This window comes from Thalassophryne amazonica, chromosome 7 (assembly GCF_902500255.1).
Source record: "Thalassophryne amazonica chromosome 7, fThaAma1.1, whole genome shotgun sequence".
Classification (NCBI taxonomy): domain Eukaryota; kingdom Metazoa; phylum Chordata; class Actinopteri; order Batrachoidiformes; family Batrachoididae; genus Thalassophryne; species Thalassophryne amazonica.
This window is the reverse complement of record NC_047109.1, coordinates 84,035,063-84,057,379: the sequence shown is the minus strand read 5'-3', so window position 1 is coordinate 84,057,379 and position 22,317 is coordinate 84,035,063. Positions and strand designations below refer to the sequence as shown.

General features: G+C 44.6%; 1 protein-coding gene across 6 annotated transcripts in view; it reads left to right on the top strand.

Moving 5' to 3' along the window:
- Window positions 1-22,317, top strand: part of invs (inversin) — a 93,993-nt gene that overhangs the window by 45,417 nt on the left and 26,259 nt on the right. For 2 of the 6 annotated variants that reach the window (XM_034174890.1, XM_034174886.1), the window contains exons 4-9: window positions 880-1,046; window positions 4,359-4,532; window positions 6,568-6,735; window positions 6,827-7,007; window positions 19,880-19,989; window positions 20,144-20,310. In XM_034174890.1, coding sequence (XP_034030781.1) covers window positions 880-1,046; window positions 4,359-4,532; window positions 6,568-6,735; window positions 6,827-7,007; window positions 19,880-19,989; window positions 20,144-20,310 — 967 coding nt within the window. Of the gene's footprint in view, window positions 1-879; window positions 1,047-4,358; window positions 4,533-6,567; window positions 6,736-6,826; window positions 7,008-19,879; window positions 19,990-20,143; window positions 20,316-22,317 lie in introns of all 6 variants that reach the window. The other 4 variants (XM_034174885.1, XM_034174891.1, XM_034174887.1 and 1 more) reach the window with 3 other exon arrangements.

The following is a 22,317-nucleotide window of genomic DNA, read 5'->3' as shown; positions in this document are numbered from 1 at the left end:
CGAACCATAACCCGCACCATCGCTGAACAGTTCTTTTCTAACATATTACCCGCTGTGGACCATAGTACACACCAGGTGTCAGCTGCCGATGTTCGTGCAGCACCTACCTGCTCAGCTCATGACCTCCCCGTGGTGTCGACGCCAGCTCCTTCCAAGTGCAGACGCTAATCCTCCGCCGTCGCTCACCCAGTGCTCCCACGCAGCTCTCAGTGTCACCTTAAACACTCTGCTCACACTGATATCCAAGGGTTGATGCTGTTTTGTTAGCCCTCCCGGAATAACAGCAAGCACCGTGTTCGTCTGCTTCACACGTTGTTTCACAATCATTGTCTGGGTGAGGTGAGGAATATGCGTCCAATGTTCTGTTCTCTGATTGGTTATTGCGACCAGCGTGACCTATAGGGCGGCCGCCATACTACAGTGCCCATGATGCATTGCATTTCCATTTCCGGTGGCCCTTTTAAAACATAGAGCGACTCTGTCACGTAAAATTATTTTATTACGGTAAATTAATTGAGAATCTACCGGTATATTTTTCATGTATAGGTCGCACCCCCGGCCAAAACATGTAAAAAAAAAAAAGTGCGACTTATAGTCCGAAAAATACAGTATGTAAAGGTTTTCCGAAAAGATGACATACCAAAGATTTTTTCTCTCTAATTTTATCAGACATCTTCCTGTCATCCAAAAACTAATCTGATTCCCTTAAAATATTGAAAATGCGTTGAATTGTTTTTTTTTTTTTAACAAACTCTAAGTCATGACACGCATAATTTCATTCTAGTTCATATTTTAACTGAAAATTCAACAAAAATTGACCAAAGTCTTGCCTTCTTTGTGTGTACAGTCTGGCGTTTTCATGTGTTTGTGTGTCCATAGCAGAGCCCACTCTGCGGGACCACGAGGACCAGTTTGGCAGGACCCCTTTGATGTACTGTGTCCTGGCTGACCGCCTGGATTGTGCTGAGATCCTTCTGAAGGCTGGAGCCTCGGTCAACAAGACGGACCACAGCCAGCGCACTGCTCTGCATCTCGCTGCACAGAAGGTGAGGAATACTCCACCATATACAGGCACACATGCTGACTGTGATACACAATAGAGCCCGACCGATATGTATTTTTTACCGATGCCGATAACGATATTTAGATGAAAAAAAGCCAAATCGATAAATCGATTGATTTGCCGATAGCCGATAAGTCAGCCGATATTTTTTTTTTTAATGAATAAAATGTTCTTTTTTGGACCCTTAACAAAAAAGGTATGAGCTAAAAGCTGAAACTTTGTCCTCATATTGATTAACTTTATAACAGAGAAGAATTTTCAAGTTCAAAAAATGCAAAAATGCAATTGGAGCAGTTAGGGGGCTATTCAAATGGGCCAACTAGTAAGATATCACTCCTGAAAACAATCTTTGCCATAACACGTGAGGTAAATCTGCCCATGATTGGATTTTGGAAAACCATGTGACAGAGAACCAATTCCGATTGGACACTCACATTGTGCATGGCATCACACATCTTCTATGAGGAGTACCAAGATGGCTGACGGTGGAACAAAAGTCCATGGAGTTAACTTTTCAGCAAAAAAAAAAGTAAATTTCTATCTCATATCATTAAAACGTTATTTACAATTTAGTAAAGCTTGGTCCCAGCCGTCGGCCCCAGAGGGTTAATGGCGAATGGCAGTAATTCCCAGAACCCTTCCGGACAACCAGTGAACTTGAATGTTTCAACCTCTTAGCAGTAAACGAAAGTTTTTCATTCTAGAAATAAGGTCTACACAACGTGGGCTTAATAAAAAGCATGACCGACGCAATGAAGCACATTTGACACATTACTACATAAACTGAGTTAATCAAACTGAGTTGAACTGAAATGGGAGAAATGTGGGGTGAATGTAATCGCAAAGTTATTACAAACAACATCCTTATAAACTTACTTGTATGCGTTTGTCAGCCGATCAGTGCAGTGTGACGGCGAACTACGGGGGCCGGTGATGAACACATTTAAGCAGGGGTGTATGCAGCTCTCAGTTGAATGGAGTCAGAGCTCCATCTACTGGACAAACGGTGCAAGGACATTTTACATTGCCGACACAAACATTATTTCAGTAACTGTTCTGTTTATGAGAAATTATCGGCGTTCTATCGGCAAAATTTTGGCCGATAGTGAGTACTTTGAAAAGGGCTTATATCGGCCGATATATCGGTCGGGCTCTAATACGTGGTGGTTCACAAAGTGTGGGACATGCCTCCGCAAGGGGCACAGAGCCATTGTGTGTGTTGGGGAGGTGCAACTAGATTAAACTGAAACCAATTCATGTCACAATAAAAATATGATCCATTTGCTGGTGTGAGCGATTACGACCCAAACAAGAAGAGATTTATTGATGTAAGATGACATTTAGTGGATAAATTAACAAATTTTAGGCATGGAAATTACAAAAAGAATGCTCAATTACTGGTTCCTTTAATATTTCTCACATCTCATAAAAAAAACATTCTGACAAAAAGGGGCATGAAAATTCAGTAAGGTATATCTTCTATTATACATTCCAAATCTAAGGTGGAACTCTACTAGTGTATACTAAGGTACACCTAAATATCCATCCATCCATCTTCTACCGCTTAGTCCAATTAAGGGTCGCGGGGGGCTGGAGCCTATCCCAGCAGTCACAGGGCGTGAGGCGGGGTACACCCAGGACAGGACGCCAGTCTGCCGCAGGGCCACAAACAGACAAACACAGACACACCCACACGCACACCTAAGGACAATTTAAAGATTCCAATCCACCTAACCCGCATGTCTTTAGATGTGGGAGGAAACCGGAGCACCCGGAGGAAACCCACGCAAACACGGGGAGAACATGCAAACTCCACACAGAAAGGCCACGGGAATTGAACCCACAACCTTCTCGCTGTGAGGCAACAGTGCTAACCACTAAGTCACCGTGCCGCCCACACCTAAATATCTTTTTTTTTAAAAGTTCTCAAGCATGCTTGCTTGAGAACTTCAAAAGGGAGTACAAAAGAGTTTGAGAACCACAGGTGAACATTTGAGTATGTGTGCGGTGAAAAGAACTACAAAATAAGTTCACAGTTACTGATAAATTGACAGATTATTGAGGGGGAAATTATTTTTAAAATGTGAGAAGAGGTTTGTTGATAAAGTGGCTGAAGTGTAGATCGTCCACAAACTCCAGTAGGAAGCCAGCGCCCCCTACTGGCTGTAATCCTGACCTTAGTGCTTCTGTTGGAAAATTGGGCTGCAATTCTAAATCAGACACAAAATGAACTATGTTTGGCTCTCTGTCCTTTTCAGGCCTCTGGCTTTTCCATAAAAATGGTTCATTTGAACACAAAACAAGCACACGAAAGTAATAAAACTCATAAAGAAGAAAGACCTGTTTCACCACATTTAACACCACTAAAAAGAATAAATTAGATTAATAAATTGGGGCATAGTCTGCCAGTTTTTTTTCTGTCTTTGAAATTGTCAGAAGAAACAATATTATATCAGGAAAATGTGTATGACATGGTAGAAACAATATCACTTTACAGCTCAGGTGCTTAATAGTTCCATTTTTTTATGAGGGTGCACCGATGGGGATCATTATATCTCTGGAAAAAAGTGGGGTGCACAATGCTATAGGTGTGTGTGGGTGTGTGTGTGTGCACGCATGCTCTGGGGGCTGCTAGTGATAGGAAGCCTTGTCTCTTTGACATCTGATCAATAAGTGGTTGAGACATGGAGAGAGGCCAGGGATTACCGATCTAATTGGACTGAGAATAGGGAAGACGGGGACATGGGTGCGCACACACATGGCACACACAGCCTGGATGCATGCTCACACACGGGATAGATCTGTCAGACTGCTGCGGCGTGGTCGCAGGACGGCAAATATCCAAAACACACTCACACTAACACATACGCCGCCGATCCTGGCATCATCCGACAGCTGTTGCGCAATGAATCACCCTGCGGCCGGGTGGTGAGAGGCTGAGGATGATGATGATGTGGAGGGAAGGACAAGCAGCGAGCGGCTGCTCGGCCACGCCGTGGAGCTGCTGTTAACTGTTTAACACCTCATCACAGCCACTGAAGTGAAAGGCAGGAGGTGAGGAGTAAGATGGATGAGCCGCGGATTGAATCAGACACAGATAAAAGCCTGCTCACTGTGCGTGTGTGTGCTTGTGTGTGTGTGTGTGTGTGTGTGTGTGTGTGTGTGTGTGTGTGTGTGTGTGTGTGTGTGTGTGTGTGTGTGTGTGTGTGTGTGTGTGTGTGTGTGTTTCTATCTTGTGTTAATGTTCATGAAAATGAGTGACTTGAGAGTTATTTCTACTCGTATACTTTTACAGGGGAATGTGCGTTTCCTGAAGCTGCTGCTATCTAGGCGTGCAAACTGGCTGCAGAAAGATTTGGAAGAGATGACCCCCCTTCACCTGGCCACCCGACACCCCTCCCCCAAAGCCCTTGCCCTGCTGCTGAAATACATCGGGCCTGGTGAAGTTGACACACAGGACAAAAACAAGGTGCATAAATGTTTAGTACACAAATCAAACATGATCAAAAGTCTGAAAGGTGTGCAAAAATGCAGCTGATAGAATCTGAGTCAAAAGGAAGAAATATGGTTGCACCCGTAATTAACCTGTGTTTTAAAGTTTTGCACTTCATATTTACATTGCATTCTGTATCTGTATATGTTTTCTAATGATTGTTCTTAAATTGTGTTTAATACTGCTTTTTGTACCCTGCAAGGCCACAGTATATACCGTATTTGCTGAAGTACAAGTCACAGCTCCTAAAATATGAATGAATGAATGAATTTATTCAGCGCGCGCGCACACACACACACACATACTTAACAATGACAAAGAAAAGAAGAAATCTTTCATTAAAAAAACACAAAACTAATAGCCATTTTCCAGTTTTCCAGTTTTGTGTGGCCGAAGGGCTTTAAGCTGAAGCAAAAGCTTATAAACACTCACCCCTTTTACCATTTGCTATATACACATATTTACACACACACACACACACACACACACATACAGTGAGGAAAATAAGTATTTGAACACCCTGTGGTTTTGCAAGTTCTCCCACTTAGAAATCATGGAGAGGTCTGAAATTTTCATCTTAGGTGCATGTCCACTGTGAGAGACATAATCAAAAAAAGAAATCCGGAAATCACTATGTATGATTTTTTTAAATAATTTATTTGTATGTTACTGCTGCAAATAAGTATTTGAACACCTGTTAATATTTGGTACAGTAGCCTTTGTTTGCAATTACAGAGGTGTATATACGTGTATTTATATATATATATATATATATATATATATATATATATATATATATATACACGTATATATATATATATATATATACTTTGCACTGGGATACCAATTAAACAGCTGCAAATTATAAAGAAGACAGTGCTTATACGGCCATGGGTATTTTAGCATTGCGTTATTTTTTTATTAACAGTGAATGTGTGATATTTCAGTACATAGGTCACACCAGAGTGTAACTCACAGGGCCTCCCTAACTAGTAATAAAATCGTGACTTATACTCCGGAAAATACGATATGTGTGTCTGTGTGCATAATAACTCAAGACCAAAATTGCTTGGAATATTTCTTGGGAAGGTGTCTCCAGATTATTAACTTTTGAAGTTTATCAGACTGGTCAACGTCACGGTCAAGGTCATCAAAAATATACTGAGAAACATTTTACAGGATATCTCTGTAACCAATAGGACTTGAGCAATGAAGTCAAGCTTATGTTGCTTGGCTAATCATATGTCATTATATGGTATAAGTGATGACATGATAATGTCAGTAAACCTTCATGAAATTATAGTCTGAAGACACCCTATAGTTTGCCATCACTATATTACATAGTCTTTAGCGACCCTTCAAAACTGACTGTAGGTACTGTTGCCCCAAAATATTACAGAACACAGTATTATGTGTATGAAGGATGTGCATTAACCCTCGCTGCCTTTCATTATTGAATTTGTGGAGGATTTTTGATTTTTTTTAATTACTTACACAAATAAATTCAGTAATTTTATTGTATTACTATTATAAGAGATTGTGTGCCAACACAACTCTCCCTTGTTTGTCCTCAGCTGCAAACCAAATGGTCTGTATCCATGATTGAAACGAGATAAGTGACAGAAGATAGTTTGTGAGAAGAACAAAGTCTGAAGTCATACATGGGGGAAAACAAAGCAGAACATGATTTAAGAATCCTTGTCCTTTGGTGTGCCGATAAAACCTCAGACACAGTGTCCTCTGTCTGCTGATGCTGATGTTTATCTGATATCACTAGTTTTGTAATAATCTAATATGCATCATCCTGTCAGATGACAGTGGTTTCCACAAATCTCAAAATAGCTCAGTAGCTTTGGTAGCAGCAGTTATATCATCAGCTTTGTGAAATATGTTTCGCAATATTTCTGTTATTGTTTTTTATTTTTTACACACAAATGATGGAAACTTGAAAAGTTTTGTTGTAAAATCTCTTTCTGCTTTCTGAAGCTTGACACCATCTTTTTTTCCTCAGCAAACTGCTCTCCACTGGTCAGCCTTCTATAACCGACCAGAACACGTTCGCCTTCTGATCAAGCACGATTCCAACATTGGCATTCCAGACAGTGAGGGCAAGATCCCTTTGCACTGGGCCGCCCACAGTCGGGAATCCAGCGCCACACAAACTGTCCGCTGTATCCTGGTATACACGGTCGTGTGCACATTCATACACACAGAGTGCCTTGTCTGTCCGCACCTTGACCTGTGTTTCTTGTGTGTTCACATGTGTGAAGGAAGCAGCTCCCACTGAGTCCCTGTTGAACTGGCAAGACTACGAGGGCCGGACACCTCTGCATTTTGCCGTCGCTGATGGTAATGAGGCAGTGGTGGAGGTGTTGACATCTTACCAGGGCTGTAATGTGACAGCTTATGACAACCTCTTCAGAACACCGCTGCACTGGGCCGCTCTGCTCGGTAAGTCCCCGTACTGCCGTGCAATTCGTCATGCCAATGCATCCTACTTGATGCCACGCTATATAAAACCAGTTGTGTGTTTGGGTGGTTGCTCCTGCATGACCCAAGGCGGTTCCATGGTGTTGTGAATGCAGCAAAGCACAGCATCAGAGCATGCTCCCAGACTTGACTAAGCCCCACCCCGCCCCACCCCACCTCACACCTTGTCCCACAATTGCTGGCACAAGCAACAGTGGCCTCAGTGTCCACCAGGACCCTGCGACTAGCAACAATTGTTACCTCCGCCAAGGAGGTTATGTTTTCAGTCGCATTTGTTTGTTTGTCTATCAGCAGGATAACTCAAAAAGTTTTAAATGGATTTTGATTAAATTTTGTGGAGTGGTCGGAAATGACAAGCGGAACAAGTGATTAAATTTTAGTGGTGACATAGACATGCTAACGCGTTAGCATGTCTATGGCATTTTCAATGTTAAAAGTTAGCATTAAGCAGTTGCAGCTGTCATCACGTTTGGGTGCATTTGTTTTCAAATTGTAATATTTCTTACATTTATTTTTGTTTATATATTAATAATCGAATGATTATTATATACAATTTTAGAGAAAGAGACAAAAAAGAAATAGATCACTGTGCCAAGGAGGGAATCTCTTTAGGGTCAGTGACCCTATGGCCTTGTTTAGAAAAGTATTTCATAAATGTTAAAAAATTCATATATTCGCAGTTTAGTTGAATAATAAATTGAATTTTGTCTCTTATTTGTTTTTATCTATAAGCACATGCAATATCAATATCAGTGCTCAGATGACAGTAGCTTCTGGGAAAGGTGCAAGTTGCAATAAACTGTGATGCCAAGCGCTAAGGATACATGCTATCCAGTCACAGCAGATGAAACTTTTTTTACTACTGAGCAAACATCATTGTTAGACTTTTTTAGGTTCAGTGATTCCACAGCATGTAGATGTTATGGCGTCAGTGACCCCATGGCCTTAGCGGAGGTTTGCACTCTCTGAGTGCTTCTAGTATTCATTTATTTTTGTTACGTTCCTTATGCACATTTAAAGATATCAACATGTCCTCACCTGTATCTATCAGAGCCCAAAATTTCAGAGGTGATAAAAGACATCATAGCCTAAACACTGCACACACTGTGATATAAATGTACAAGTAAATATACATACAGTATATCTGCAATAGCGTTTTTGAGTTTGTATTATTTCATCATATGACTTATGTATGACTTTATTGTGACATCATTCATACCAGTCAATCACAAATATTTTGATGTTCAATATATGCATTAGTTCATCCATATAGGCTTATTGGTTGTTGGGATATACAAAAAAAAGCGTTTTCGGACTGTTTTCTTGGCCCTGACCTTTGACCAAACTACTTCAAAATTTCATGATTTCTAGGTATCTATTCAAGTAATATTCCCATTAAGTTTGATCCATCTGGGCTTCCTTGTTGTTGAGATATATATAAAAAGGTGTTTTTCAGACCATGTTTTCCTTGACCTTGACCTTTAACTTAAGTCCTCCAAAATCTAATCACCTTTAAATATCACCCCAATCGGACCGGGAGTGTTGGGAAGGTGTCGTAGCACGGACCCACAACAGGGGGCGCAAATGAACGGACAATGAATAAGCCAAAAAGGTAACAATTTAATGTTGTGATAATACACAACTAAATACACAGGAATTGCAAAGTCAATTGACACCAGGTGACGTGTGGGCAGGCTCGAAGATAGAAGACCCCCGACGAGAGAGAAGCCGCGTCCCACACGGCTTCCACCACCAACGGTCTGAAGAACACCGGAGCCGCCAAGTCCCGAGTCCCCAGGTGGCCCCTGTCTTCGGCTGTCGACCCTGGTACTGCTGGCAGAAAGCAGAGACAAGATGAATGAGTGTGAGTCCGCACACTCAGTAATCCACAGTCTGTACACAGTTAGGAGGGAGCACCTCCACCTCCAATCACACACTCATGCAGCTCCTGGTTAACCACTTATCTGGTTTGGAGTGTGAGGCGAAGCCGTCGCTGTCACACCAAACGCCAATCCCACAGACAAGGAAAACCACCAGGAAAATGGCTGCAACAGAAGTTCAGCTTATTACACAACGTATGTGTTAGCAGAGAAATTACCTCTTCAGTAGTCGATTTCTCAGCGAGGAGGTGGAGTTGCAGTCGAGCCTTTATGGTGATGATGATGATGAACGAGTGACAGCTGGTGCAGAGGATGAATGACAGCTGTCACTTCTTCTGGGTCTGGCGCCCTCTCGTGCTTGGAGCCCGCACTCCAAGCAGGGCGCCATCTGGTGGTGGTGGGCCAGCAGTACCTCCTCTTCAGCAGCCCACATAACAGGACCCCCCCCTCAATGGGCGCCTCCTGGCTTCCGACCAGGCTTGTCCGGATGTCTCGTGTAGAAATCGGCCAGGAGGGCCGGGTCCAGGATGAAGCTCCTCTTCACCCAGGAGCGTTCTTCAGGTCCATACCCCTCCCAGTCCACCAGATATTGGAACCCCCGGCCCTTACGACGGACGTCCAGGAGCCTGCGGACTGTCCAGGCAGGCTCCCCGTCAATGAGCCGGGCAGGAGGCGGCGTAGGTCCCGGAGCACAGAGGGGCGAGGTGTGGTGTGGCTTCAGACGGGACACATGAAAAACCGAGTGAATCCGCAGTGAAGCCGGGAGTTAGAGCTTCACTGCGGCCGGGTTGATGACCTTGAGGACACGAAACGGACCGATGAACCTGTCTTTCAGCTTTGGGGAGTCAACACAAAGAGGGATGTCCTTGGTCGAGAGCCACACCTCCTGCCTGGGCTGGTATGTGGGGGCCGGGGAACGCCGGCGGTCCGCATGGGTCTTGGCCCTCGTCCGGGCCTTTAACAGGGCAGAGCGGGCGGTCCGCCACACCCGGCGGCACCTCCTGAGGTGGGCCTGGACCGAGGGCACACCGACCTCTCCCTCCACCAGCGGGAACAATGGGGGCTGGTACCCCAAACATGCCTCAAAAGGAGAGAAGCCGGTAGCAGACGAGACTTGGCTGTTATGGGCATACTCGATCCAGGCCAGATGGTGACTCCAGGCCGCCGGGCGCGCGGAGGTGACGCAGCGAAGGGCCTGTTCCAACTCCTGGTTAGCCCGCTCTGCCTGGCCGTTTGTCTGGGGGTGGTACCCGGACGAGAGACTCACGGTGGCCCCCAGCTCCTTACAGAAACTCTTCCACACCTGCGAAGAGAACTGGGGACCACGATCTGATACTATGTCCGATGGTATCCCATGCAGCCACATGACGTGGTGGACCAGGAGGTCTGCCGTCTCCTGGGCCGTCGGGAGCTTCGGGAGGGCCACGAAGTGGGCCGCCTTGGAGAACCGGTCCACTATCGTGAGGATGACGGTGTTGCCCTGGGACGGCGGGAGGCCCGTGATGAAGTCCAGGCCGATGTGAGACCAGGGGCGATGAGGCACCGGCAGGGGTTGGAGGAGTCCCGAAGTCCTCCGATGGTCTGCCTTGCCCCTGGCGCAGATGGTACAGGCCTGGACGTAGTCCCGGACGTCGGTTTCCAGGGACGCCCACCAGAAGCGCTGCTGGACTACTGCCACGGTCCTACGCACTCCGGGATGACAGGAGAGCTTGGACCCGTGACAGAAGTCCAATACGGCAGCTCTTGCCTCTGGTGGGACGTACATTCTGTTCTTGGGGCCGGTCCCCGGGTCCGGGCTCCTCGCCGGGGCCTCCCGGACGGTCTTCTCCACGTCCCAGGTGAAGCAGGCCACGACAGTGGACTCGGGGATGATGGTCTCGATGGGGTTCGACAGCCCCGCTTTGGCTTCTTCTTCGTGCACCCGGGACAATGCATCCGATTGTTGGTTTTTGGTCCCGGGGCGGTACGTGATCCGGAAGTCAAAGCGCCCGAAGAACAGAGACCAGCGGGCTTGCCTGGGGTTCAGCCGCTTGGCGGTCCGGATGTACTTCAGGTTCCGATGGTCCGTGAAAACCGTGAAAGGCAACGACGCCCCCTCCAGCAGGTGTCTCCACTCTTCAAGAGCCTCCTTCACCGCGAGGAGCTCCCGATTGCCGACGTCATAGTTCCGTTCAGCTGGGGTCAACCTGCGGGAAAAATAGGCACAAGGATGGAGAACCTTATCAGCCTCCACGCTCTGGGACAGCACGGCTCCTATCCCTGAGTCAGAGGCGTCCACTTCCACTATGTACTGGCGATCAGGATCAGGCTGCACCAGAACTGGTGCAGTCGAGAACCGGCGTTTCAACTCCTGGAACGTGGCTTCGCACCGATCCGACCAGGTGAAGGGGACCTTGGTGGAGGTCAGGGCAGTCAGGGGGCTAACTACCTGACTGTAGCCTTTAATGAACCTCCTGTAGAAATTTGCAAAGCCGAGGAACTGCTGCAATTTCCTGCGGCTTGTTGGTTGGGGCCAATCTCTCACCACCGCAACCTTGGCCGGATCAGGGGCGACGGAGTTGGAGGAGATGATGAACCCCAGGAAGGACAAAGAAGTGCGGTGGAACTCGCACTTCTCGCCCTTCACAAACAGCCGGTTCTCCAACAACCGCTGTAGGACCTGACGTACATGCTGGACATGGGTCTCAGGGTCCGGGGAAAAGATGAGTATATCGTCCAGATATACGAAGACGAACCGATGCAGGAAGTCCCGCAAGACGTCATTTACCAAAGCTTGGAACGTCGCGGGGGCGTTAGTGAGGCCGAACGGCATGACCAGGTATTCAAAGTGACCTAACGGGGTGTTGAATGCCGTCTTCCATTCGTCTCCCTTCCGGATCCGAACCAGGTGGTACGCGTTTCTAAGATCCAATTTAGTGAAAATTTGGGCTCCATGCAGGGGCGTGAACACTGAATCCAACAGAGGTAACGGGTATCGGTTGCGAACCATGATCTCGTTCAGCCCTCTGTAATCAATGCATCAATCAATCAATCAATCAACTTTTTTCTTATATAGCGCCAAATCACAACAAACAGTTGTCCCAAGGCGCTCCATATTGTAAGGCAAGGCCATACAATAATTATGAAAAACCCCAACGGTCAAAACGACCCCCTATGAGCAAGCACTTGGCCACAGTGGGAAGGAAAAACTCCCTTTTAACAGGAAGAAACCTCCAGCAGAACCAGGCTCAGGGAGGGGCAGTCTTCTGCTGAGACTGGTTGGGGCTGAGGGAAAGAACCAGGAAAAAGACATGCCGAGAAGGGGGGCAGAGATCGATCACTAATGATTAAATGCAGAGTGATGCATACGGAGCAAAAAGAGAAAGAAACAGTGCATCATGGGAACCCCCCCACAGTCTACGTCTAAAGCAACATAACCAAGGGATGGTCCAGGGTCACCCGATCCAGCCCTAACTATAAGCCTTAGCGAAAAGGAAAGTTTTAAGCCTAATCTTAAAAGTAGAGAGGGTATCTGTCTCCCTGATCTGAATTGGGAGCTGGTTCCACAGGAGAGGAGCCTGAAAGCTGAAGGCTCTGCCTCCCATTCTACTCTTACAAACCCTAGGAACCACAAGTAAGCCCGCAGTCTGAGAGCGAAGCGCTCTAATGGGGTAATATGGTACTACGAGGTCCCTAAGATAAGATGGGACCTGATTATTCAAAACCTTATAAGTAAGAAGAAGAATTTTAAATTCTATTCTAGAATTAACAGGAAGCCAATGAAGAGAGGCCAACACGGGTGAGATATGCTCTCTCCTGCTAGTCCCCGTCAGTACTCTAGCTGCAGCATTCTGAACCAACTGAAGGCTTTTTAGGGAACTTTTAGGACAACCTGATAATAATGAATTACAATAGTCCAGCCTAGAGGAAATAAATGCATGAATTAGTTTTTCAGCATCACTCTGAGACAAGACCTTTCTGATTTTAGAGATATTGCGTAAATGCAAAAAGGCAGTCCTACATATTTGTTTAATATGCGCTTTGAATGACATATCCTGATCAAAAATGACTCCAAGATTTCTCACAGTATTACTAGAGATCAGGGAAATGCCATCCAGAGTAACGATCTGGTTAGACACCATGCTTCTAAGATTTGTGGGGCCAAGTACAATAACTTCAGTTTTATCTGAGTTTAAAAGCAGGAAATTAGAGGTCATCCATGTCTTTATGTCTGTAAGACAATCCTGCAGTTTAGCCAATTGGTGTGTATCCTCTGGCTTCATGGATAGATAAAGCTGGGTATCATCTGCGTAACAATGAAAATTTAAGCAATACCGTCTAATAATACTGCCTAAGGGAAGCATGTATAAAGTGAATAAAATTGGTCCTAGCACAGAACCTTGTGGAACTCCATAATTAACTTTAGTCTGTGAAGAAGATTCCCCATTTACATGAACAAACTGTAATCTATTAGACAAATATGATTCAAACCACCGCAGCGCAGTACCCTTAATACCTATGACATGCTCTAATCTCTGTAATAAAATTTTATGGTCAACAGTATCAAAAGCAGCACTGAGGTCCAACAGAACAAGCACAGAGATAAGTCCACTGTCCGAAGCCATAAGAAGATCATTTGTAACCTTCACTAATGCTGTTTCTGTACTATGATGAATTCTAAAACCTGACTGAAACTCTTCAAATAGACCATTCCTCTGCAGGTGATCAGTTAGCTGTTTTACAACTACCCTCTCAAGAATCTTTGAGAGAAAAGGAAGGTTGGAGATTGGCCTATAATTAGCTAAGATAGCTGGGTCAAGTGATGGCTTTTTAAGTAATGGTTTAATTACTGCCACCTTAAAGGCCTGTGGTACATAACCAACTAACAAAGATAGATTGATCATATTTAAGATTGAAGCATTAAATAATGGTAGGACTTCCTTGAGCAGCCTGGCAGGAATGGGGTCTAATAAACATGTTGATGGTTTGGATGAAGTAACTAATGAAAATAACTCAGACAGAACAATCGGAGAGAAAGAGTCTAACCAAATACCGGCATCACTGAAAGCAGCCAAAGATAACGATACATCTTTGGGATGGTTATGAGTAATTTTTTCTCTAATAGTCAAAATTTTGTTAGCAAAGAAAGTCATGAAGTCATTACTAGTTAAAGTTAATGGAATACTCAGCTCAATAGAGCTCTGACTCTTTGTCAGCCTGGCTACAGTGCTGAAAAGAAACCTGGGGTTGTTCTTATTTTCTTCAATTAGTGATGAGTAGAAAGATGTCCTAGCTTTACGGAGGGCTTTTTTATAGACCAACAAACTCTTTTTCCAGGCTAAGTGAAGATCTTCTAAATTAGTGAGACGCCATTTCCTCTCCAACTTACGGGTTATCTGCTTTAAGCTACGAGTTTGTGAGTTATACCACGGAGTCAGACACTTCTGATTTAAAGCTCTCTTTTTCAGAGGAGCTACAGCATCCAAAGTTGTCTTCAATGAGGATGTAAAACTATTGACGAGATACTCTAACTCCCTTACAGAGTTTAGGTAGCTACTCTGCTCTGTGTTGGTATATGACATTAGAGAACATATCCTTAAACCTAGTTACAGCGCTTTCTGAAAGACTTCTAGTGTAATGAAACTTATTCCCCACTGCAGGGTAGTCCAACAGGGTAAATGTAAATGTTATTAAAAAATGATCAGACAGAAGGGAGTTTTCAGGGAATACTGTTAAGTCTTCTATTTCCATACCATAAGTCAGAACAAGATCTAAAATATGATTAAAGTGGTGGGTGGACTCATTTACTTTTTGAGCAAAGCCGATAGAGTCTAATAATAGATTAAATGCAGTGTTGAGGCTGTCATTCTCAGCATCTGTGTGGATGTTAAAATCGCCCACTATAATTATCTTATCTGAGCTAAGCACTAAGTCAGACAAAAGGTCTGAAAATTCACAGAGAAACTCACAGTAACGACCAGGTGGACGATAGATAATAACAAATAAAACTGGTTTTTGGGACTTCCAATTTGGATGGACAAGACTAAGAGACAAGCTTTCAAATGAATTAAAGCTCTGTCTAGGTTTTTGATTAATTAATAGGCTGGAATGGAAGATTGCTGCTAATCCTCCACCCCGGCCCGTGCTACGAGCATTCTGACAGTTAGTGTGACTCGGGGGTGTTGACTCATTTAAACTAACATATTCATCCTGCTGTAACCAGGTTTCTGTTAGGCAGAATAAATCAATACGTTGATCAATTATTATATCATTTACCAACAAGGACTTAGAAGAGAGAGACCTAATGTTTAATAGACCACATTTAACTGTTTTAGTCTGTGGTGCAATTGAAGGTGCTATATTATTTTTTCTTTTTGAATTTTTATGCTTAAATAGATTTTTGCTGGTTATTGGTGGTCTGGGAGCAGGCACCGTCTCTACGGGGATGGGGTAATGAGGGGATGGCAGGGGGAGAGAAGCTGCAGAGAGGTGTATAAGACCACAGCTCTGCCTCCTGGTCCCAACGCTAGACAGTCACAGTTTGGAGGATCCAAAAAAATTGGCCAGATTTCTAGAAATGAGAGCTGCTCCCTCTAAAGTGGGATGGATGCCGTCTCTCCTAACAAGACCAGGTTTTCCCCAGAAGCTTTGCCAATTATCTATGAAGCCCACCTCATTTTTTGGACACCACTCAGACAGCCAGCAATTCAAGGAGAACATGCGGCTAAACATATCACTCCCGGTCTGATTGGGGAGGGGCCCAGAGAAAACAACAGAGTCCGACATTGTTTTTGCAAAGTTACACACCGATTTAATGTTAATTTTAGTGACCTCCGATTGGCGTAACCGAGTGTCATTACTGCCGACGTGAATTACAATCTTACCAAATTTACGCTTAGCCTTAGCCAGCAATTTCAAATGTCCTTCGATGTCGCCTGCTCTGGCCCCCGGAAGACAATTGACAATGGTTGCTGGTGTCGCTAACTTCACATTTCTCAAAACAGAGTCGCCAATAACAGAGTTTGATCCTCGGCGAGTGTATCGTCGAGTGGGGAAAAACGGTTAGAGATGTGAACGGGTTGACGGTGTACACGGGGCTTCTGTTTAGGGCTACGCTTCCTCCTCACAGTCACCCAGTCAGCCTGCTTTCCCGACTGCCCGGGATCTGCCAGGGGGGAACTAGCGGCGGCTAAGCTACCTTGGTCCGCACCGACTACAGGGACCTGGCTAGCTGTAGAATTTTCCACGGTGCGGAGCCGAGCCTCCAATTCGCCCAGCCTGGCCTCCAAAGCTACGAATAAGCTGCACTTATTACAAGTACCGTTACTGCTAAAGGAGGCCGAGGAATAACTAAACATTTCACACCCAGAGCAGAAAAGTACGGGAGAGACAGGAGAAGCCGCCATGCTAAATCGGCTAAGAGCTAGTAGCTGCACTAAGCTAGCGGATTCCCAAAAACACACAAAGTGAATAATGTGCAAATAATCCAGAGGTGATTCAGCAGAAGGAGTGCCCCAATCAAGGCACCAAACAGGCCATGAAGCAGCACAGGCAACGCACGACAACGGTGCTAAAATAAAATAAAAAATAAAATAAAAAAATAAAAACGAAAGCGTTAGCAAGCTAGTTAGCTTGCCAACGCTAATGAAAGTTAGCTGATAAAAGTGCTCCGTCGCGATGTTTCGACCGTTAGAGGTCTTCCTTAGGCGTTGGAGCACAGTAAAAAAGTTAAAAAAAGTAAAAAGGTAAAAAAGTAAAATGCATGGATGGAGTCCGCCGTCCTTTTTGCCCACAAAAAAGAAACCAGCACCCATCGGGGAGGTGGAGTTCCGGATCAGCCAGGCAGCTAAAGAGTCCCGGATGTAGGTCTCCATTGATTCGCGTTCCAGACGTGAGAGGTTGTACAACCTACTGGACGGGTACTCAGCGCCCGGGACCAAATCGATGGCACAATCGTACGGTCGGTGCGGGGGAAGAGTGAGCGCCAGATCTTTGCTGAAAACGTCAGCAAGATCGTGGTACTCCTTTGGCACCGCCGATAGATTGGGGGGGACTTTAACCTCCTCATTAGCCGTCGTGCCGGGAGGAACCGAGGATCCTAAACACTCCCGGTGGCATGTTTCGCTCCACTGCGTCACAACCCCGGACGGCCAATCTATCCGGGAATTGTGCTTCACCATCCATGGAAATCCCAAAATCACTCGGGAGGTAGAAGGTGTTACATGGAACACGATCTCCTCCCTGTGATTTCCAGACACAACCAAGGTCACCGGCTGTGTCTGATGTGTGATTAATGGAAGCAGGGTGCCATCTAGACACGTAGACGTATCGTTATCTTTGGCTGCTTTCAGTGATGCCGGTATTTGGTTAGACTCTTTCTCTCCGATTGTTCTGTCTGAGTTATTTTCATTAGTTACTTCATCCAAACCATCAACATGTTTATTAGACCCCATTCCTACCAGGATGCTCAAGGAAGCCCTACCATTATTTAATGCTTCGATCTTAAATATGATCAATCTATCTTTGTTAGTTGGCTATGTACCACAGGCTTTTAAGGTGGCAGTAATTAAACCATTACTTAAAAAGCCATCACTTGACCCAGCTATCTTAGCTAATTATAGGCCAATCTCCAACCTTCCTTTTCTCTCAAAAATTCTTGAAAGGGTAGTTGTAAAACAGCTAACTGATCATCTGCAGAGGAATGGTCTATTTGAAGAGTTTCAGTCAGGTTTTAGAATTCATCATAGTACAGAAACAGCATTAGTGAAGGTTACAAATGATCTTCTTATGGCCTCGGACAGTGGACTCATCTCTGTGCTTGTTCTGTTAGACCTCAGTGCTGCTTTTGATACTGTTGACCATAAAATTTTATTACAGAGATTACAGCATGCCATAGGTATTAAAGGCACTGCGCTGCGGTGGTTTGAATCATATTTGTCTAATAGATTACAATTTGTTCATGTAAATGGGGAATCTTCTTCACAGACTAAAGTTAATTATGGAGTTCCACAAGGTTCTGTGCTAGGACCAATTTTATTCACTTTACACATGCTTCCCTTAGGCAGTATTATTAGACGGTATTGCTTAAATTTTCATTGTTACGCAGATGATACCCAGCTTTATCTATCCATGAAGCCAGAGGACACACACCAATTAGCTAAACTGCAGGATTGTCTTACAGACATAAAGACATGGATGACCTCTAATTTCCTGCTTTTAAACTCAGATAAAACTGAAGTTATTGTACTTGGCCCCACAAATCTTAGAAACATGGTGTCTAACCAGATCCTTACTCTGGATGGCATTACCCTGACCTCTAGTAATACTGTGAGAAATCTTGGAGTCATTTTTGATCAGGATATGTCATTCAAAGCGCATATTAAACAAATATGTAAGACTGCTTTTTTGCATTTACGCAATATCTCTAAAATTAGAAAGGTCTTGTCTCAGAGTGATGCTGAAAAACTAATTCATGCATTTATTTCCTCTAGGCTGGACTATTGTAATTTATTATTATCAGGTTGTCCTAAAAGTTCCCTGAAAAGCCTTCAGTTAATTCAAAATGCTGCAGCTAGAGTACTGACGGGGACTAGAAGGAGAGAGCATATCTCACCCATATTGGCCTCTCTTCATTGGCTTCCTGTTAATTCTAGAAGAGAATTTAAAATTCTTCTTCTTACTTATAAGGTTTTGAATAATCAGGTCCCATCTTATCTTAGGGACCTCATAGTACCATATCACCCCAATAGAGCGCTTCGCTCTCAGACTGCAGGCTTACTTGTAGTTCCTAGGGTTTGTAAGAGTAGAATGGGAGGCAGAGCCTTCAGCTTTCAGGCTCCTCTCCTGTGGAACCAGCTCCCAATTCGGATCAGGGAGACAGACACCCTCTCTACTTTTAAGATTAGGCTTAAAACTTTCCTTTTTGCTAAAGCTTATAGTTAGGGCTGGATCGGGTGACCCTGAACCATCCCTTAGTTATGCTGCTATAGACTTAGACTGCTGGGGGGTTCCCATGATGCACTGAGTGTTTCTTTCTCTTTTTGCTCTGTATGCACCACTCTGCATTTAATCATTAGTGATTGATCTCTGCTCCCCTCCACAGCATGTCTTTTTCCTGGTTCTCTCCCTCAGCCCCAACCAGTCCCAGCAGAAGACTGCCCCTCCCTGAGCCTGGTTCTGCTGGAGGTTTCTTCCTGCTAAAAGGGAGTTTTTCCTTCCCACTGTTGCCAAGTGCTTGCTCACAGGGGGTCGTTTTGACCGTTGGGGTTTTTCCGTAATTATTGTATGGCCTTGCCTTACAATATAAGGCGCCTTGGGGCAACTGTTTGTTGTGATTTGGCGCTATATAAAATTGATTGATTGATTGATTGATTGAAATATCTGTCCAAGTTATGGCTCCAACCAGCTTGAAGGAAATCTGTTCAGCCATTTTTGAGTTATCCTGTCTATAGACTGATAGACACACACACCAATGAAAACAATACTCTGCTTTGCCATAGGCAATATTTTTTATGTCACTTACGCAACTTTTGTGGGTCCACTACCTGACTCACAGACTGACCCCAGTTACTTAGTCCCTTCGGTTTCTTCCTTGTGTCACTTGGGGTTGCCACAATGTTGATTTGGCTGAAGTTTTACTCCAAATGCCCTTCCTGACACAACTCCATGGAGAATGGGCATGGGTGGCCTTAAACCAGGAGTCTCCACACTTGAAACAAGGGCACTTAACTGGTTGGCCGTCATCCCTGCCTACTCACAGACTGACCTCATTAATGCTAAACTTGCTAATTGCAGGACAAAGTTACATGTTGCCTGTTTCCATTATCATACATCTCAGTCTCACATTCATGTTATCATTCCCCACTGTGGTGCATGTGTGTGTGTGTGTGTGTGTGTGTGTGTGTGTGTGTGTGTGTGTGTGTGTGTGTGTGTGTGTGTGTGTGTGTGTGTGTGTGTGTGTAAATGTCTTGTCAGGCCATGCCAAAATTGTGCACCTGCTGTTGGAGAGGAACACTTCAGGCACTATTCCCTCAGACAGCCAAGGAGCGACACCGCTGCACTATGGTGCACAGAGCAACAACGCTGTGAGTCACACACCTGGTCCTAATTCTGCAGCTTTTCTGAAGCACAACTTTGTTGGTTCAGCATATACTGTATTTGTCTTGCTCTTTTTCATTTTGAGCATCATGTCTGCACCTGTGTGAGGTTATTAAGGTGCTTCTGTGTGTCCATGTGTAGGAGACAGTGGGTGTGTTTCTGTCCCATCCGTCAGTGAAGGATGAACCTGACCTGGAGGGTCGGACGGCATTCATGTGGGCTGCTGGGAAGGGCAGTGATGATGTTATCCGCACCATGCTGGCCCTCACCCCACACATTGACATCAATATGGCCGACAAATATGGAGGCATGGGTGAGTAGCAATAGATCAGTGATGCCCAAAGATGATTTATTGTCACAGTTTTTACTCTGACTCCTCCTCCTATAGCTTGTAATGACTATTGTTGATATTGTGAAACTGTTGACATGCTCTTAAAGTACACTGTTATGTGCATGTTCAGGATATGCACCATCCCTCACTGGCCTTTATTTATTAAGAAAACCAGGCAATCAAAAATGGTGGTGTGACAGTATAGATGTTTCCACCATTTGGACAAATTTTCAGTAAAAGTAAAGAAGCTGAATGATGTCTGCGTGCGATTAGAGGTTCAGTGTGTTCAGGGGTGTAACAGGAAGGGGCAACTTCATGTTTACACTCCTAAAGGACTGAAGTATTTTAACAATGACAATGTACAGTGCCCTCCAAAACTATTGGAATACTAAAAATTTCTAAAATGACCTTTCTTAAACTCAAACTGAAAGAAAATCTCTACAACTTGATATAAATTAATGAAAAAATAAACGCCAAGATGATGGGTTGCCTAAGTAATGGAACAGTTTGGTATAATACCTGTAAATAATCACTTTTATTGCCAGTTTTTTTCAGACAAGTCAGAGGATGGATACATGAACATTTCCAAGTCACTGAATATTTCTTGGACTTTATTTACATCAATAATGAAGAAATACAAACAGTATGGCACTCTATGGTAAACAGTTATGGTAGACAGTTCTCAAAAACTGAGTGACTGTGCAAGAAGAAGACACCTAGATAACCCAGAAGAAGTTGTAGGCTTCTGTGGCTGTGATTGTGCATAGTGCATGTTTTGTATTTTGTATCAGTTATACAGTGTCATGATGAACTGGTATAGAGGAGGATTTTCTTAAAAAGAAGACCTGAAAGTTCAGCCACAATTTGCCAGAAGGTACATCTGAGATGCAAGTCTAGATTTGATGTTTTGGTGAAAGAAAATCCTTCTCTATACCACACTTCTGAAGTCTTGAGTCTATCTCTTCCTGGGGGATCATGAGGTGATCCCAAAGCATGCTGTGAAATATAATTCCACCAGTGTGTCCTGGTTCTACCCCAGGGCCTCATACCAGGTGGACGTTCCTGGAAGAGCTCTCGAGGGAGACGACCAGGGCCCATCCTCAGCAGATGTGTGAATCACCTCATCTGGGCCCTCTCAATTTGAAGAAGTAGCACCTTTACTCTAAATCCCTCCTGGATATTCAAGTCTCTCAACCTGTCCATGTATGCAATCCCAAATTACCCAGTTTATGACCATAGATGAGGACAGGAGCGTAAATGGACTGGTAAATCTAGAGTCTAGCCTTCTGGCTCAGCTCCTTTTTCACCACGACGGTCCGGTACAATGTCTGTAAAACGTCAGACGCAGCTACAATCTGTCTAACAGTCTGATGCTTTCCATTCATAAACAAGGCCCCAAGATACTTAAACTCCTCCACTTGGGGCAGTACCTCTGTCATGACCCAGGGGAGACAATCCACCCTTTTCCAAAAGAGGGCCATGGCCTCAGATTTGGAGGTGCTGAGCTTCATCCTAGTCACTTCACTCTCTGCCTCAAACCTGCACAATGCACATCGGAGGTGCACTGTCTGATGAAACCGACAGAACCACGTCATCTGCAAAAGCAGGGATGAAATTCAGAGGTCACAAAAGCTGGTCAGGAAGTCCAGCTCTGTCCTGGGCTGTCCTCTGGACTCTCTGGAGGAGGTAGCTGAGAGGAGGGTCTTAGCCAAGTTCAAATTCATCATGGACAACTCCTCTCACCCTCTGCACCGGACTGCAGTGGAGCTGAACAGCTCGTTCAGTGACAGGCTGAGGCACCCTCAGTGCAGGAAGGAACGATACCGCAGGTCGTTCCTCCCTGCTGCTGTCAGACTGTACAGTAACACTGTGAAATAACCACATGCAATAATATGTCCACAAATCACGTGCAATATTAATATGTCCACAAATTATGTGCAATAACAACTCATTTACAAATCCCTGCACTGTCACCTTATCACAT